We start from the raw sequence: 16,734 nt of genomic DNA on the forward strand, positions 1-16,734 counted from the left end.
GAGGCCAGGAGTTCGAGACCAGCCTAGGCAACACGGCAAAACCCCATCTCTACTGAAAATACAAAAATTAACCGAACCTGGTGGTGTGTGCCTGTAATCCCAACTATTCGGGAGGTTAGGTAGGAGAACTGCTTAAAACTAGGATGCGGAGGTTGCAGTGAGCCAAGATCGAGCCACTGCACTCCAGCCTGGGCGACACAGTGAGAACCTGTCCTCAAAAAAAAAAAAAAAAAAAAAAAAAAAAAAGGCCGGGCGCGGTGGCTCAAGCCTGTAATCCCAGCACTTTGGGAGGCCGAGACGGGCCTCCCAAAGACGAGGTCAGGAGATCAAGACCATCCTGGCTAACATGGTGAAACCCCGTCTCTACTAAAAAATACAAAAAATTAGCCGGGGGACGTGGCGGGCGCCTGTAGTTCCAGCTACTCGGGAGGCTGAGGCAGGAGAATGGCGTAAACCCGGGAGGCAGAGCTTGCAGTGAGCTGAGATCGGGCCACTGCACTCCAGCCTGGGCGGCAGAGTGAGACTCCGTCTCAAAAAAAAAAAAAATAAATAAATAAATAAATAAATACAAGAACTGATACCTGGCTGGGCACACCTGTAATCCTGACACTTTGGGAAGCTAAGGCGGGAAGTTGCTTGGGCCCAGGAGTTTTAGACCAGCCTAGGCACCATGGTGGGACTTCATCTCCAACAAAAAAATAAAAAATAAATTGATGCCCATTATTATGTTGTCAGAAAGAAGTAGGCAGAACAAGGGATGTTTGGGGTTAGGCATTGTTGGGGGCCCTCCTGGGGGAGTGTGGGCACAAACACTTGGCATCTCTTCCAGTTTTATCTTGAACAACTTCTGCCTTTATTTATTTATTTTTTGAGGCGGAGTTTCACTCTTGTTGGCCAGGCTGGAGTGCAATGGCCCGATCTCGGCTCACTGCAACCTCCACCTCCCAGGTTCAGGCAATTCTGCCTCAGCCTCCTGAGTAGCTAGGATTACAGGCATGTACCACCACGCCCAGCTAATTTTGTATTTTTAGTAGAGACGGGGGTTTCTCCACGTTGGTCAGGCTGGACTCGAACTCCCGACCTCAGGCGATCCGCCCGCCTCAGCCTCCTAAAGTGCTGGGATTACAGGCGTGAGTCACCACGCCCGGCCTATTTATTTATTGTATTTTTTGACACAGAGTCTCCCTCTGTTGCCCAGGATAGATGCAGTGGCACGATCTCGGCTCATTGCAACCTCCGCTTCCCGGGTTCAAGCGATTCTCCTGCCTCAGCCTTATGAGTAGCTGGGATGACAGGGGCCTAGCACCACACAGGCTAATTTTTTGTAGAATCGGGGTTTCACCACGTTGGTCAGGTGCAGTGGCTCATACATGTGATCCCAGCAGTTTGGGAGGCCAAGGCAGGCGGATCACTTGAGCTCAGGAGTTCGAGACCAGCCTGACCAACATGGCAAAACCCCTTTTCTACAAAAAATGCAAAAATTAGCCAGGTGGGCCGGACACGGAGGCTCATGCCTGTAATCCCAGCACTTTGGGAGGCCAAGGCAGGTGGATCACCTGAGGTCAGGAGTTCAAGACCAGCCTGGCCAATATGGTGAAACCCTGTCTCTACTAAAAATACAAAAATTAGCTGGGCATGGTAGCAGGTGTCCGTAATCCCAGCTACTTGGGAGACTGAGGCAGGAGAATCGCTTGAACCTGGGAAGTGGAGGTTGCAGTGAGCCGAGACAGCGCCATTGTACTCCAGCCTGGGCAACAAGAGCAAAACTCTGTCTCAAGAAAAAAGGAAAGGAAGAAAGAGACAGAGGGAAGGAAGGAAGGGAGGGAGGGAGGGAGGGAGGAGAAAGAAGGAAAGAAAGGAAGGAAGGAAAGAAGGAAGGAAGGAAGGAAGGGAAAGGAAAGAAGGAAGGCCGGCCAGGCGCGGTGGCTCACGCCTGTAATCCCAGCACTTTGGGAGGCTGAGGCGGGTGGATCATGAGGTCAGGAGTTCGAGCGAGACCAGCCTAACCAATATGATGAAACCCCATCTCTACTAAAAATACAAAAATTAGCCGAGTGTGGTGGTGTGCGCCTGTAATCCTAGCTACTCAGGAGGCTGAGGCAGGAGAATTGCTTGGAGCCGGGAGACGGAGGTTGCAGTGAGCTGAGGTCACCCCATTGCATTCCAGCCTGGGCAACAGAGCAAGAGCGAGACTCCGTCTCAAAAAAAAAAAAAAAAAAAGAAAAGAAGGAAGGAAGGAAAATGAAAGAAGCAAAGAAAGAAAGATCGCTTCTTCTGAATTTGAGCCTCAGTGCTTAGCAGCCTGGGCTGAGACACAGGCTCGCCTCTACAAGGCAGATTGCCTCAAGCGAACCTCCTGCCTTGGCCTCCCAGAGTGCTGGGATTACATGCGTGAGCCACCGTGCCCGGACGACTTCGCTGACTTTAAAGATGGAGGAGGCGGCCTTTACTGTGAACTTTTTCAGGCCAGAGGACAGCGGGTGTGGAAAAGTGACTGAGAGAGTGGCCCAGAAACTGCAGAGTCGCCGCACGCTCTCGCGGTCACCGAGGTGCTGGACTACGTTTCCCACAATGCGTTCCTTTGAGGACCACATTAACCACAGTGCACGTCGCGGACCCGCCCAGTCGGCTTTGTTGCCACGCCCCAACAGCCGGCTCAGGCAATGGTGCCAAGGCTACGTTACCCACAATGCCGCCCGTGGGCCCGCCCACACGGCCTGGTTTCCACGCCTGGTTTGGGGTCTCCGGCCCCGGCTCTGGGGTCCCGGGCTGCAAAGCCTGAGGCCAGCAGTCCCACTCCCGGCGAGGCCCGTCGCTCCGGTCCTGCCCCGAACTGCCCACGGCCCGCAGGGCTTCCAGTGAGTGCGGGGGGCGCGAAGACGCGGGTCCGGGCCGAAGCTTCGATTTCGCGGCCCGCGCCAGCGCCGGGGTCTGTGCCGCGGACTCGGGCACTGCTCACCCTCCACCTGAGGGGTGAGACGGCAAAGCAGTGCGGCCTGGGGGTCCCAGCTCTCCCAGGACCCTGGAATTGGGGGGCCGTTGCGACCACCCACTCGGGGGTGCCTGACAGGGCCGCGTAGGGGTTTCAGGGTTCGCCAGACCTGGACACCGGGGATCAAGTTGAGGCAGAGTCTGCACCTTCCTCGGCAGAAGGGCCCTACTTTTCATCAGATTTCCAAAGGAACCCTTTCCATATAGGACCCACTGTAATCATGGAAAATAACTATTCTGGAGCTCTGACCGCAAACATCCCTTTTAGGTTGTTTTTGTTTTGAGTCTCTCTCTGTTTCCCAGGCTGGAGTGTAGTGGCGCGATCTCAGCTCACTGCAGCCTCCCGCCTCCCGGGTTCAAGCGATTCTCCTGTCTCAGCCTACAGAGTTGCTGGGATTACAGATGTGCTACCACCACGTCGGGCTAATTTTTGTATTTTTTGTAGAGATGGGATTCCACCATGTTGACCAGGCTGGTCTCAAACTCCTGAACTCACATGATCTGTCAGCCTCAGCCTCCCAAAGTGCTGGGATTACAGGTGGGAGCCACTGCGCCCAGCCATCCCTTTTAGTTCTATCAGCAACCTGTGTGTGTAGGTCCTGTTATCATCTCTTTGCCCAGTGAGGAAGCAAAGCCCAGAGCCCTTCAGTGAATTATCCGGGAATTCATAGCAAAGATGGCATTCATGTACTTCCTTTTCCTTTTTCCTTTTCCTTTTCCATCGTGCGGTGAATTGGCCTTGGAACCAGGGCATTGGCTTCCCAGTACAAAGGGCTTATTCAGCCCCAGGGCTGCCCTTTAGATGGTTTTATCATCTCTCCACAGGGCCCTGAAAAAAACGCTCTTCCTGTGTCCGGCCAGACGTATAGAGAGAGACGGGTTCGACTCTAAGGCCTGAAAAGGAACCAGGCCCACCGGAAGCAATGGCCACCGTCCCTGACCTCCAGCCCCTGCCAGCCTTGGAGCAGGACCTGGAACAGGATGAGATCCTGATTGTGAAGGTGGAGGAGGACTTCCGCTTGGAAGAGGAGCCCTCCGTGGAGTCGGAGGACCCCAGCCCTGAGACTTTCCGCCAGCTCTTCCGGCTCTTCTGCTACCAGGAGGTGGCTGGGCCCCGGGAGGCCCTGAGCCGCCTCTGGGAGCTGTGCTGCCGCTGGCTGCGGCCGGAGCTGCGCACTAAGGAGCAGATCCTGGAGCTGCTGGTGCTGGAGCAGTTCCTGACTGTGCTGCCAGGGGAGATCCAGGCTCGAGTGCGTGAGCAGCAGCCGGAGAGCGGTGAGGAGGCCGTGGTCCTCGTGGAAGGGCTGCAGCGGGAGCCCAGGAAACACAGGCAGCGGGTGAGGTGGGGGGCATTTTGACCCTCAGGTGAGGAAATGGGGCCCTGCTGCTGGGGTCTGCAGCTGGAGATTCCTTGCTCATTGGGTGACTAAGTGTAGCTGCCTGGCCCCTGAACCCTTTTGAAGAAGGCAACTGCAAAAGGTTTCTCAGCCTTGCCCAGTGGACGTCCACCCTTTGATTAACCTCATCCTACCCCGATAGCCCTTTATTAGCTAGTGCAGATGGTTTGTGAACACTGTCCTAGGATAGGCCAAACAGGTGTTTCTTTTTCTTTTTCTTTTTTTTTTTTTTTTTGAGACAGGGTCTCGCTCTGTTTCCCAGGCTATAGTGGCGTGATCACGGCTTATTGCAGCCTCTACCTCCAGGCTTCAAGGGATCCTCCCACCTCAGCCTATTGAGTAGTTGGGACTACAGGCATGCACCACTACACCTGGCTAATTTTGTGTATTTTTTGTAGAGACAGGATTTTGCCATGTTGCCCAGACTGGTCTTGAACTCCTAGCCTCAAGTGATCCTCCCACCTCAGCCTCCCAAAGTGCTGGGATTACAGGCATGAACCACTACGCCAGCCCCAAACACAGGTTTTGGTGGGAGAGAGATCCAGGACCTTCCAAGGCAGGGAGTTGAAAAGACCCCCAAAGTGAGAGAATACTGGGAAGAAAGACCAGGGGCATGGGGGGCACTTTGGTTAGAGCCCCAGAGGTTCTAGAACTATGCCATGCAAAACAGTAGCTGCCAGCCACATGTAGCTTTTTAAATTAAAGCTATGCACATTTATTTTTATCTTTGTGAGACAGAGTCTCTCTCTGTCGCCCAGGCTGGAGTGATTCTCATGCCTCAGCCTCCTAAGTAGCTGGCATTACAGGCGTGTGCCACCACACCAGGCTGATTTTTATATTTTTAGTAGAGACAGGGTTTCGTTATGTTGGCCAGGCTGGTCTCGAACTCCTGGCCTCAAGTGATCTGCCTGTCTTGGCCTCCCAAAGTACTGGGATTACAGGCATGAGCCACTGCGCCCAGCCACTTTGTAGAATGTTAAATTAGTTCCTCAGTCACACTGGCCACCTCTCAAGGGCTCAGTTGTCACACATGGCCAGTGGCTACTGTACTGGACAGCACAGACAGGACCCTTCTGACACCCCGAAATCTCTGTAGACAGTGTCTCTCCACCTCCTTCCAGCCCCATTTGAAGGAGCAGGGGAAGCCTCTTACTCATTCCTCCTGCTTCAGTTTCAGTCATTGAACTCCTGGAGATTAAAAAGGAGAAGTCCTGCCATCTCCTGTTTCAGTTCATTTTTCAGGGCCTTGTGTGGATGGCGCACATGGGCAGTGCTGACCAGCTGCCTCTCTTCCTGTGGCAGTGCTGCTGGCTGCACACTGCTGGGCTTTTGCAGCCAACAGAGGAGACACATCCCCTAATGCTTGAGCACAGCGTGAGGGGACCGAAGTCAGAAAATCCTGCCATCGTGGTGGCCAAGAAATTGGGATTTCTTCCCAGTTGGCCAGCCTCTTTCCCGGCCACTACAGCTTCAGTGTTTGGGGTTCCCAGCATGGCTTCCTTCTGTCACTGCACCGGCACCTCTGCACACATGCCTCATGGCCATGACTGAGCTGAGAGGGGTGGGCTCTGCTCCCCAAGAGGACTACCCTCCCTTAGAGGTGTGGAATGGTGGACAAGAGGAACCCAGAGATGGGCCCCTGATGCTGGCTTTGCAGTTGCCTAGGGGTGTTTCTTATCCAAGTGCTATTTTAGAGCTCAATTCTTTTTTTTTTTTTTTTTTTGAGACGGAGTCTCGCCTGTCACCCAGGCTGGAGTGCAGTGGCCGACCAGCTCACTGCAAGCTCCACCTCCGGCTTGCTAACGGCCTCCTGCCTCATCCTCCGAAGAAGGCTGGGACTACAGGCTCAGCCACCTCGGCCTCGGGCTAGTTTTTTGTATTTTTAGAGACGGGTTTCACCGGTGGTTAGCCAGGATGGTCTCGGGACCTCCTGAGCTCGTGATCCACCCGCCTCGGCCTCCCAGCTGGGATTACAGGCTTGAGCCACCGTACCGCCCGGCCTTTTGAGCTCAATTCTAAGACTCAATTTCATTCAAATCACCTTTCCTGGAATTAGGAAATAGATAATCTCAGAGCACCTGTTGACAATTTCTTCTTTTTTTTTCCCCCCCTGAGACAGAGTCTTGCTCTGTTACCCAGGCTGGAGTGCAGTGGCATGATCTTGGCTCACTGCAACCTCTACCTTCCAGGTTCGAGCGATTCTCCTGCCTCAGCCTCCCAAGTACCTGAGATTACAGGCGCGCTGCCCCCATGCCCGGCTAATTTTTGTATTTTTAGTAGAGATGGAGTTTTACCATATTGGTCAGGCTGGTCTCGAACTCCTGGCCTCAAGCGATCCACCCGCCTCGGCCTCCCAAAGTGCTGGAATTACAGGTGTGAGCCATTGCGGCTGGCCAGATAATTTCAAAAAATCTAGCAAATGCAGTTATGTGAACTTCTGAAATGAGGCCAGGGCTGACTCAGGGCTCTTCTGGCCCAGGGTCTATCAGGAGGACCAAGGAATGGAGGGTAAGAATGTGATGGGGACATGATTGTGGTAACAGGGAGAGACCATGGAGTAGAGCAGGCTGGGAGCTGGCTGCAGGGAGCACTGCCACATGGCTGGGCAGAGGGAGGGAGGCTGCAGACAGCCTGGGGGTGGGCAGCCGGCTGGGGTGCCTGAGATGAGGGGTGTGGGGCCCTGCGGGGATTTTCCTTCTGGCCTTCTGGGAGCTGGTGGGCAAGATCTCTGTCTGTGTGCAGGGCTCAGAGCTGCTTTCTGATGATGAGGTGCCCCTCAGAATGGGGCGACAGTCCTTGAAACGCCAGGCAGAGGCTCAGCCAGAGGATCTGTCCCTGGAGGAAGAGGCTCGATGCTCCAGCCAGCAGCCCCCAGCCCAGCTGAGCCACAGGCCACAGGGGGGCCCACTGTTGTGGCCAGAGAGGGGTGAGTAGCACCCCTTTGGAGGAAGGAGAAGTGGTGCAGGGGAGGGGGTGAAGGCGAATGGAGTGTGGTGTGTGGCCAGGGCAGAGGCCTGCCTGGATGTGGGGTGCACAGACTCTCCAACAAGGAGTGGATCTTGGGTGGGCGGCCACTGGGCTGTGGGGTCTTGGTGTGCAGGGGCGGCAGGGGCGGTGCTAGGTGAGCTGTGTGACTGGTGATGACTCCGCTCCTTCCCAGGCCCTCCGGCCCCCCGGCATCAGGAGATAGCGTCGGCCTCACCCTTCCTTTCGGCCTGGTCTCAGGTGAGTGATCTACCACAAAGCTCCTTCTTGTCTCTGTGGATTTGCCTGTTCTGGAAAGGGTTTGCTTGTTTTTAATCGTGCTTCGGGATCAGTCTGGTGCTACATCTGGGAACCCCTGGCTCAGAGGCATCCTGAAGACCCCTGTGTGCCGCATCGGGGTCCCAGGGCTGGCTGGCCGTGGAGCCAGGGGATGCTCCTGGTCTGCAGCACCCTAGGGTCTGGCCGGACCTCCTGTGTGTCACACTTCCTTGTTAAGGGGACGCCTCTCCTGGGGGCCGAGGTTTTGGATGTCAGAGGAGCTCTTCCCTGGAGTTTCTTCCCTTTGCTCCAATGCTGGAGTCACTTCCCCTGGCCTCCTGGGAAGTCTTTTCTTCTCTCCAGAGGCCATTTGAGAACTCGGCTGTGCCCGGAAGATTCTGTGGTCCAACAGTGAGACAGTGGTGACTTGTACCCCGCTGGGCACAGGAATCTCTTGGGACTCCTCGGGGAGACACAGGTTCCTCGACACCCCTGGACTGGAATGGGAGTCTCCTCTGTTTGCTTGCTCGTTTCTGTTTTTGTTTTTTCTTTTTTTGAGCCAAAGTCTGACTCCTTGTTCACACTGGAGTGCAGTAGCATGATCATGGCTCACTGCAGGGCTCAAGGGATCCTCCTGCCTCAGCCTCCTTAGTTAGCTGGGACTACAGGCATGCACCACCAAACCCGGCTAGTTGGGTTTTTTATTTTTTATAGGGACACAGTCTCGCTATGTTGCCCATGCTGGTCTTGAACTCCTGGTCTCAAGTGATCCTCTTGCCTCAGCCTCCCAAAGCAGTGGGATTACAGGCATAAGCCACTGTGCCTGGCCTGTTTGATTTTTATTTTTATTTATTTATGGTTTATATATATACATGTGCGTGTATATATATATATTTTGTTTTGTTTTGTTTTTGTTTTTTTGAGATGGAGTTTTGCTCTTGTTGCCCAGGCTGGAATGCAATGGTGCGATCTCGGCTTACTGCAACCTCTGGCTCCCAAGTTCAAGTGATTCTCCTGCCTCAGCCTCCCGAGTAGCCGAGATTACAGGCACCTACCACAATGTCTGGCTAATTTTTTTTGTATTTTTTACTAGAGATGGGGTTTTACCTTGTCGGCCAGGCTGGTCTCGAACTCCTGACCTCAGATGATCCACCTGCTTTGGCCTCCCAACGTGCTGGGATTATAGGCCTGAGCCACCGCACCCGGCCTTATATATATTTTTTGAGATAGCATCTCGCCAGTTTCCAGGCTGAGTGTGCACAATGTCGGTTCGCCACTGCAAGCCCTGCCTCCTGGATTCAAGCTATTCTCCTGTCTCAGCCTTCTGAGTAGCTAGGATTATAGGCATACGCCACCACTCCTGGCTAATTTTTTTTTTTTTTTTTTTTTTGAGATGGAGTCTCTTTTCTCTGTTGCCTGGCTGATGCAGTGGCATGATCTCAGCTCACTGCAACCCTACTCCTGTCTAAGCTATTCTGTCCTTCCTCTGAGTAGCTGGGATTATAGGCATGCACCAGCACTCCTGGCTATTTTTTTTTTTTTTTGAAATGGAGTCTTGCTGTATCGCCCAGGCTGGAGTGCAGTGGCGTGATCTTGGCTCACTGCAAGCTCCGCCTCCCGGGTTGACGTTATTCTCCTGCCTCAGCCTCCCAAGTAGCTGGGACAACAGGCGCCCGCCACCACACCCGACTAATTTTTTGTATTTTTTAGTAGAGACAGGGTTTCATCGTGTTAGCCAGGATGGTCTCGATCTCCTGACCTCATGATCCACCCGCCTCGGCCTCCCAGAGTGCTGAGATTGCATGTGTGAACCACTGTGCCCGGCCTAATTTTGTATTTTTAGTAGAGATGGGGTTTCTCTATGTTGGTCAGGCTGGTCTCCAACTCCTGACCTCAGGTGATCCTCCCGCAACTTTTTGTGTTATTAGTAGAGATGGGGTTTCACCATGTTGGCCAGGCTGACTTCAGGTGATCTGCCCACCTCGCCCTCCCAAAGTGCTGGGATGACAGGCATGAGCCACTGTGCCCAGCCATGCTGAAGCCTTTTGTAATGAAGCCTTTTGTAATGGCCTCCTAAAGTGCTGGGATTACAGGCGTGAGCCACCGCGCCTGGCCTAAGAACATGTTCTTTAGACCTCCCTGCAAAGACCCCTAGACTCATTACCAGAGTCTCTCCCTGTTTTTCCCTCAGCCTTTGGCAACCACAAAGCTCCTTCTTGTCTCTGTGGATTTGCCTGTTCTGGAAAGGGTTTGCTTGTTTTTAATCGTGCTTCGGGATCAGTCTGGTGCTACATCTGGGAACCACTGGCCCAGAGGCATCCTGAAGACCCCTGTTTGCCGCATCGGGGTCCCAGGGCTGGCTGGCCGTGGAGCCAGGGGATGCTCTCGTCTCCCTGTGGAGCTTGGGCCCCAGTGACTGAGTGCGCAGTGGGTCCACCGCTCCTCGTGGCAAGTCTGTCCCTTGTGCAGTGGTGTCCCAGCTCTGCAGCGGTGGCGCGTGGGAGCAGTGGGCAGAGGCACCAGGACTCGCCACTGCAACGAGAGTGGAAAAGACCAGCTGCACCACCAGACTTGGCCCCAGCCTCGAGGGGCAGTGCGGGTGCAGCTGCCTGGGCCAGTGGCCTCAGTTGGGGAGGAGGCAGCTTGCTTGGGGCCAGGACTGAGTGGGGTGCATTCTGGCAGGCACCCGTGAACTTGGAGGACGTGGCTGTATACCTTTCTGGGGAGGAGCCAGGATGCCTGGACCCAGCTCAGCGGGACGTGCCACTGGAGAATGAAGGTAACCTGCAAGGGACTGTGTCCTCTAGGGGGCTTGCCAAAAATAGGAACTCTCAGGCACCAGTTCCTGGGCTTGGTTCTGTTGGTCCAGTTGGCCTGGGGCGATCCCGTGTGACCAGGGCTGCCTGTGTCCCTGCAGAGTCCCAGTTGCAGGGCCTGCACAGGCACTTGGCCATGACCCAGGCAGATGGCCAGCACTGCCTTGCCATCCTTTTCTTCTGCTCCTGCCACCTACACGCTGGTCCTACTTCACTTCAGCTTCCCTGTGCCCTCCTCTCCAGGGCAGAGCTGCCTCTCCCCATCGCACTCGGCACCACCCTGCCCCAGACCCAGCACTAGCTCCTCAGCTCTTTCTCTGCTCGTTTGTCTCTTCCTGCCTTTCCTGATGCTGCTGAAGCCTTTTCTGGTTATTTTGTTTTGAGGTGGAGTTTTGCTCTGTTGCCCAGGCTGGAGTGCAGTAGCACAACCTTGGCTCACTGCAACGTCTACCGTCTGGGTTCAAGTGATTCTCCCACCTCAGCCTCCCAAGTAGCTAGGATTACAGGTACCTGCCATCATGCCTGGCAACTTTTTGTGTTATTAGTAGAGATGGGGTTTCGCCATGTTGGCCAGGCTGACTTCAGGTGATCTGCCCACCTCGCCCTCCCAAAGTGCTGGGATGACAGGCGTGAGCCACTGTGCCCAGCCATGCTGAAGCCTTTTGTAATGACAGTGAGATGTCGCTTTGTATTAGGGTTCTTCTCCAGAGAAACAGAACCAATAGAAGATACGCACACACACAGATTTATTTTAAGGAGTGGGTACTCAAACAGCTCCCTTGGTTGCTTACAGAAGTTGACAAGTTTGAAATTTGCAGGCGAGGCCAACAGGCTGGAAGCTTAGGATTTCTGTGCCACGGTCTTGAGGCAGACTTCCTTCTTTGGGAGACCTCCAGAATTTTCTTCCTTTTTAAGGCTGAAGAATATTCCATTGTGAATAATGCTGCAGTGAATGTGGGTATACAGGTGTATCTCTGATCAGCTCTGTTTTCAGTTCCTGGGGTGGATGTGTCCAGCAGTGGGATGGCTGGAGCATATATGGTCATTCTGTGTTGAATTTTTTGAGGAACTGCCATGCTGTTTTCCACAGCATCTCTACCATCTCATGTACCCACCAAGAGTGCCCAGGGGTTCCGGTTTTTCCACGTGCACACCAACAGTTGTTATTTCAGGGGTTTTTTTCTTTTCTTTCTTTTTTTTTTTTTTTTTTGAGATGGAGTCTCGCTCTGTCGCCCAGGCTGGAGTGCAGGTGCGATCTCGGCTCACTGCAAGCTCCGCCTTCTGGGTTCACACCATTCTCCTGCCTCAGCCTCTCGAGTAGCCGGGACTACAGGCGCCTGCCACCACGCCCAGCTAATTTTTTGTTTTGTTTTGTTTTGTATTTTTGTAGAGACGGGGTTTCACCGTGTTAGCTGGGGTGGTCTCGATCTCCTGACCTTGTGATCCGCCCATCTCGGCCTCCCAAAGTGCTGGGATTACAGGCATGAGCCACCACGCTCGGCGAGTCTCTTTTAAAAATATTTTTACAGTCAGGCACGGTTGCTCACCCCTGTAATCCCAGCACTTTGGGAGGCCAAGGCGGGTGGATCACCTGAGGTCAGGAGGTCGAGACCAGCCTGGCCAACATGGCGAAACGCCATCTCTACTAAAAATACAAAAATTAGCTGGGCGTGGTGGCTCACGCCTGTAATCCCAGCTACTTGGGAGCCTGAGGTGGGAGAATCGCTTGAACCTGGGAGGCAGAAGTTACAGTGAGCCGAGATCGCACCACTGCACTCCAGCCTGGAAGACAGAGCGAGACTCCATCTCAAAAAAAAAAAACAGAAATAAATAAACAAAAATAGGCCGGGCGCGGGGCCTCAAGCCTGTAATCCCAGCACTTTGGGAGGCCGAGACGGGCGGATCACGAGGTCAGGAGATCGAGACCATCCTGGCGAACACGGTGAAACCCCGTCTCTACTAAAAAAATACAAAAAACTAGCCAGGCGAGGTGGCGGCGCCTGTAGTCCCAGCTACTCGGGAGGCTGAGGCAGGAGAATGGCGGGAACCCGGGAGGCGGAGCTTGCAGTGAGCTGAGATCTGGCCACTGCACTCCAGCCCGGGTGACAGAGCGAGACTCCATCTCAAAAAAAAAAAAAAAAAAAAAAAAAAAACTATTTTTACAAGAAGGCCGGGCACTGTGGCTCCCACGTATAATCTCAGCACTTTGGGAGGCTGAGGTGGGAGGATCCCTTGAGGTCAGGAGTTAGAGACCAACCTGGCTATATAGTGAGGCCCTGTGTATTAGGTCATTCTCGCATTGCTGTAAAGAAATATCAGAGACCTGGTAATTTATAAAGAAAAAAGGTTTAATTGGCTGTACAGGAAGCATGATGGTTTCTGCTCAGCTTTTGGGGAGGCCTCAGGAAGCTTCCAGTCATGGTGGAAGGCAGAGGGGGAGCAGGCATGTCTCACATGGCTGGAGCAGGAGCAGGGGAGGGAGGGGAGGTGCCAGATCTCGTGAGAACTCACTCACTATTGCCAGGACAGTACTAAGAGGATGGTGCCAAACCATTCATGAGAAATCTGCCTCCATGATCCACTCACCTCCCACCAGGTCCCACCTCCACACTGGGGATTACAGTCTGACATGAGATTTGGGTGAGGACATAGATTGAAACCATATCATCCTATCTCTAAAATAAATAAATAAAATATTATTATAACAGGCCAATGAGGTGATTCCAATCCTCCTCTCAGTTTTATTTCTTTTCTTTTTTTTTTTTTTTTTTTTGAGACAGAGTCTCACTCTGTCACCCAGGCTGGAGTGCAGTGGCACGATCTTGGCTCATTGCAACTTCTGCCTCCTGAGTTCAAGTGATTCTCCTGCCTCAGCCTCCCAAGTAGCTGGGATTACAGGCACAGGCACCCACCACCACGCCCAGCTAATTTTCGTATTTTTAGTAGAGATGGGGTTTCACCATGTTGGCCAGACTGGTCTCGAACTCCTGACCTCAAGTGATCCGCCTGCCTCGGCCTCCCAAAGTGCTAGGATTACAGGTATGAGCCACCATGCCCGGCCTCCTCTCAGTTTTATAGATGTGGAATTTGAGGCTCAGTAAGTGCCAAACGCATCTTTGGCTGTCTGGAAGTTAGGCCTGGAGATGGGAGGGGAGGGCAAGAAGGGTTCGCCCAGGAGGTCTGGGGCTGGAAGCTTCTTAAAGTGGACGTTTCCAAGGGCAGTGGGTGGCTCTGTCCCTCCCCTGTGAGGTCAGCGTATGCCTACCATGTGAAGAGCCTTTCGGGACTGCTATGAAGACGGCTGCTCCCCCAGCCCCCCAGGCACCCCAGTGCACTTTGCACTACCAGGTCCCCAGCTGCAGTCACCCTCATGCTGCAGAGGAGAAGCAGAGAAGTCAAGGGCCTTTTCCTGGAAGGGGCAAAGCCTGGATCATTCCAGGCCCCTCCCCCTGTTCTCCTGTCCTGACGGTGGTGGCTCTAGAACCTGGATGTGCAGAGGGGCCTCAGGGGCTGCACCAAGTACAAGGGAGGTCCAGTGGCTGGGACCCATGACTGCTCTGCTCAGCCAGAACAGCCCAGAGCAGGCTTCTCCACCTTGCTGCTGCTGGCGTTCGGGCCAGATGGCTCTCCACGTGGGGCTGTCTGTGCTGGGCAGGAGGTTTTCCAGCAGCCCTGGCCCCTGCCCACTAGAGGCCATTTACAACCCCCTCCCCAGACACAACAAAAACATCTCCAGACCTTGCCACTGGGTGGGAACCCCTGGCTTAGAGGGTACAGCAGAGTCCAGAGTTTGATGGCCCTTGCTCTGTAACTTACCAGCCCGGTGATTCTGGGTAAGTTCCTTAACACTTTTGTGCCCTGGTTTCCCCAGGTAACAGCACTGACCCACTGGGTTATTGTAATGGTCAAATGAGTTCCTGTTTGTTTGTTTGTTTTATTGATTGTTTAGTTTTTGAAACAGGGTCTCACTCTGTCACCCGGGCTGGAATGCAGTGGCGCGATCACGGCTCACTGCAGCCTCGACTTCCTGGACTCAAGTGATCCTCTTATCTCAGCCTGCTGAGTAGCTAGGACTACAGGCACACGCCACCATGCCCAGCTAGTTTTGTTTATTTTCTGTAAAGACGAGATCTCACTGTGTTGCCCAAGCTGGTCTTGAACTCCTGGGCTCAAGCAATCCTGCCACCTCAGCTTCCCAAAGTGCTGGGATTACAGGCGTGAGCCATGGTGCCCAGCCCCTGCTAAATATTTTGTAGGGGAACTTTAGGAGCCCTGTGAGGCCTTCATCTTCCTATTAGAAGCATTTCCCTTGCCCTCTTGCCATTAATTCTTAGAGATTGTGTTTTCTCTGTCTCAGGACTTGGGATCCAGTTAGAGGACGGCGGTGATGGCAGGGAGGATGCCCCAGTGAGAATGGAGTGGTACCGAGTGCTGTCAGCGCGATGCCAGGGGCCTGGCCACCCGCTCCCAGGTCAGAGGCCAGCCCCAGTCAGGGGCTTGGTCAGGTCTGAGCTGCCAAGAGGCGGCCCCCAACCAGGAAGAGGGGCTTCCCATGGGACTGACAAGCCGTACACCTGCCCCGAATGTGGCAAAGGCTTCAGCAAGACGTCTCACTTGACCAAGCACCAGCGCACACACACGGGCGAGCGGCCTTACAAGTGCCTGGTCTGTGGGAAGGGCTTTAGCGACCGCTCCAACTTCAGCACGCACCAGAGGGTGCACACGGGCGAGAAGCCCTACCCATGCCCCGAGTGTGGGAAGCGCTTCAGCCAGAGCTCCAGCCTGGTCATCCACCGCAGGACGCACAGCGGGGAGCGGCCCTATGCCTGCACCCAGTGCGGGAAGCGCTTCAACAACAGCTCCCACTTCAGTGCGCACCGCCGGACGCACACAGGTGAGAAGCCCTACACCTGCCCGGCCTGTGGCAGGGGCTTCCGCCGGGGCACCGACCTGCACAAGCACCAGCGGACCCACACGGGGGCAGGCTCCTTGCTGATGCTCCAGCCAGTGGCTCCTGGAGGCCCCGGGGCCAAGGCCTGATCACCATGCCTGAAACTCCCTTTGCCGGACTCTCGTCCCTGGGCACAGAGTTCAGGAAGCTGCCAGAGAGCCTGGTCCAAAAGCTTTGCCAGCTGCCTGTTTCCTCCCATGGCCCAGTACGAGGCCAGCAAGGGACATTTGGGATGCCCGGGCCGCGGAGGAAGCTGGGCACTGGTTGCAGAGCAAGGGCAAGGACAGGCTCTGTGAGTGTCCATTGGCAGCCAGAACAGGTGACACAGAGCAGGGACTTCAGCCCCAGAGACGCGCTCAGGAGGCCAGAAGCCCACACCCAAGGTGTTCCTGAAGTGCCCGGGAGGGTCCATCAGCTGCCTCCAGCATCCAGTGGCTGCTGGTGTACAGCCTCATCACCACGTCCCTACCCCTCCCCTGTGTGTCTGTGACCCTGTGTGCCATCTCTGTGTGTCCCTCCCCCCCCCCCCCCCCCCCCCCCCCCCCCCTTTTTTTTTTTTTTGAGACAGGGCCTTGCTCTGTCCCCCAGGCAGGAGTACAGTGCCATGATCATAGCTTACTGCAGCCTCGAACCCCTGGTCTCAAGCGATCTTCCTGCCTCAGCCTGCTGAGTATCTGGGGTTGCAGGTGTGCGCTGCCATGCCCAGTCTCTTTTTGGTAGGGCCACCACTCACTGGGTTTAGGGTCCCCCAATCCACTGTGACCTCATTTTAACTAATTAAATCATCAAAACCCGTGTTTCCAAACAAGGTCACCTGTCTGGGTGGACATGAATTTGAGGGGCCCCTCCCTAGTCTGCTGCAGGGAGCCATGCTGCACCCCAGCCTTCACAGGACATGGTCTCCAGCTTCTTCATCCTGCCAGAGTTTCCAAATGGAGCCTGGGGCTTTCCAGCATTCCAGTCCCCTTTGCAGATCCATGGCTGCTCTGCAGGGTGCAAGACGCCTGGGGTGGGAAGGCACCCCTGAATTCCATCTTCCTGACCTGTCGCCAGGGATGTGATGGGCCTGACACCTCCCCAGGGCAGGGGCCCAGGGCTACCTTTGCTGCTCGCCCCTTAGTGTCTGGGATGTGGCCTTCCGTGGTTGTCCCACTTTGTCTTTCTAAGGTAAGAAGCCTTCACCTTCCAGCTTTTGTCTTTCCCTGTGCTGTGTGGGAACTGCTGGTCTGTACACATCCACGGTGGTGAGTGGCCGAGACGAGCAGTGTGATAGAGTCATTAATGGGTGGGCTTAGTCATCTCAGAAGTCGTAGGGCAGCTGTGGAAACCACAGCAA

The 16,734-nt window shown here is 54.5% G+C and overlaps 1 protein-coding gene across 3 annotated transcripts; it reads left to right on the plus strand.

Moving 5' to 3' along the window:
* The first annotated feature begins 2,568 nt into the window (after nucleotides 1-2,568).
* On the plus strand, nucleotides 2,569-16,202 carry ZNF500 (zinc finger protein 500). 3 transcript variants are annotated; one of them, XM_031658509.1, is made up of 6 exons: nucleotides 2,569-2,858; nucleotides 3,817-4,328; nucleotides 7,131-7,314; nucleotides 7,549-7,613; nucleotides 10,314-10,410; nucleotides 14,805-16,202. In XM_031658509.1, exons 2-6 carry the CDS (start codon nucleotides 3,915-3,917, stop codon nucleotides 15,485-15,487), a joined length of 1,443 nt encoding a protein of 480 aa, XP_031514369.1. In that variant the 5' UTR covers nucleotides 2,569-2,858; nucleotides 3,817-3,914; the 3' UTR covers nucleotides 15,488-16,202. The 3 variants fall into 3 exon arrangements, with proteins under 3 accessions (XP_031514369.1, XP_021787418.1, XP_009194188.1); XM_021931726.2 differs by lacking the exon at nucleotides 2,569-2,858 and adding an exon at nucleotides 2,867-3,259 and having other exon boundaries at nucleotides 3,437-4,328; XM_009195924.4 differs by lacking the exon at nucleotides 2,569-2,858 and adding an exon at nucleotides 3,479-3,529.
* The last annotated feature ends 532 nt before the right edge of the window (nucleotides 16,203-16,734 follow it).

This window comes from Papio anubis, chromosome 18 (assembly GCF_008728515.1).
Source record: "Papio anubis isolate 15944 chromosome 18, Panubis1.0, whole genome shotgun sequence".
Lineage (NCBI taxonomy): Eukaryota > Metazoa > Chordata > Mammalia > Primates > Cercopithecidae > Papio > Papio anubis.

Coding starts and splice junctions, on each gene's coding strand:
- ZNF500 (XM_031658509.1), top strand. CDS start 3,915: ATGGCCACCGTCCCTGACCTCCAGCCCCTGCCAGCCTTGGAGCAGGAC. Junction 7,614..10,313: donor TCCTTTCGGCCTGGTCTCAG/GTGAGTGATCTA, acceptor GCATTCTGGCAG/GCACCCGTGAACTTGGAGGA. Junction 10,411..14,804: donor CGTGCCACTGGAGAATGAAG/GTAACCTGCAAG, acceptor TCTCTGTCTCAG/GACTTGGGATCCAGTTAGAG.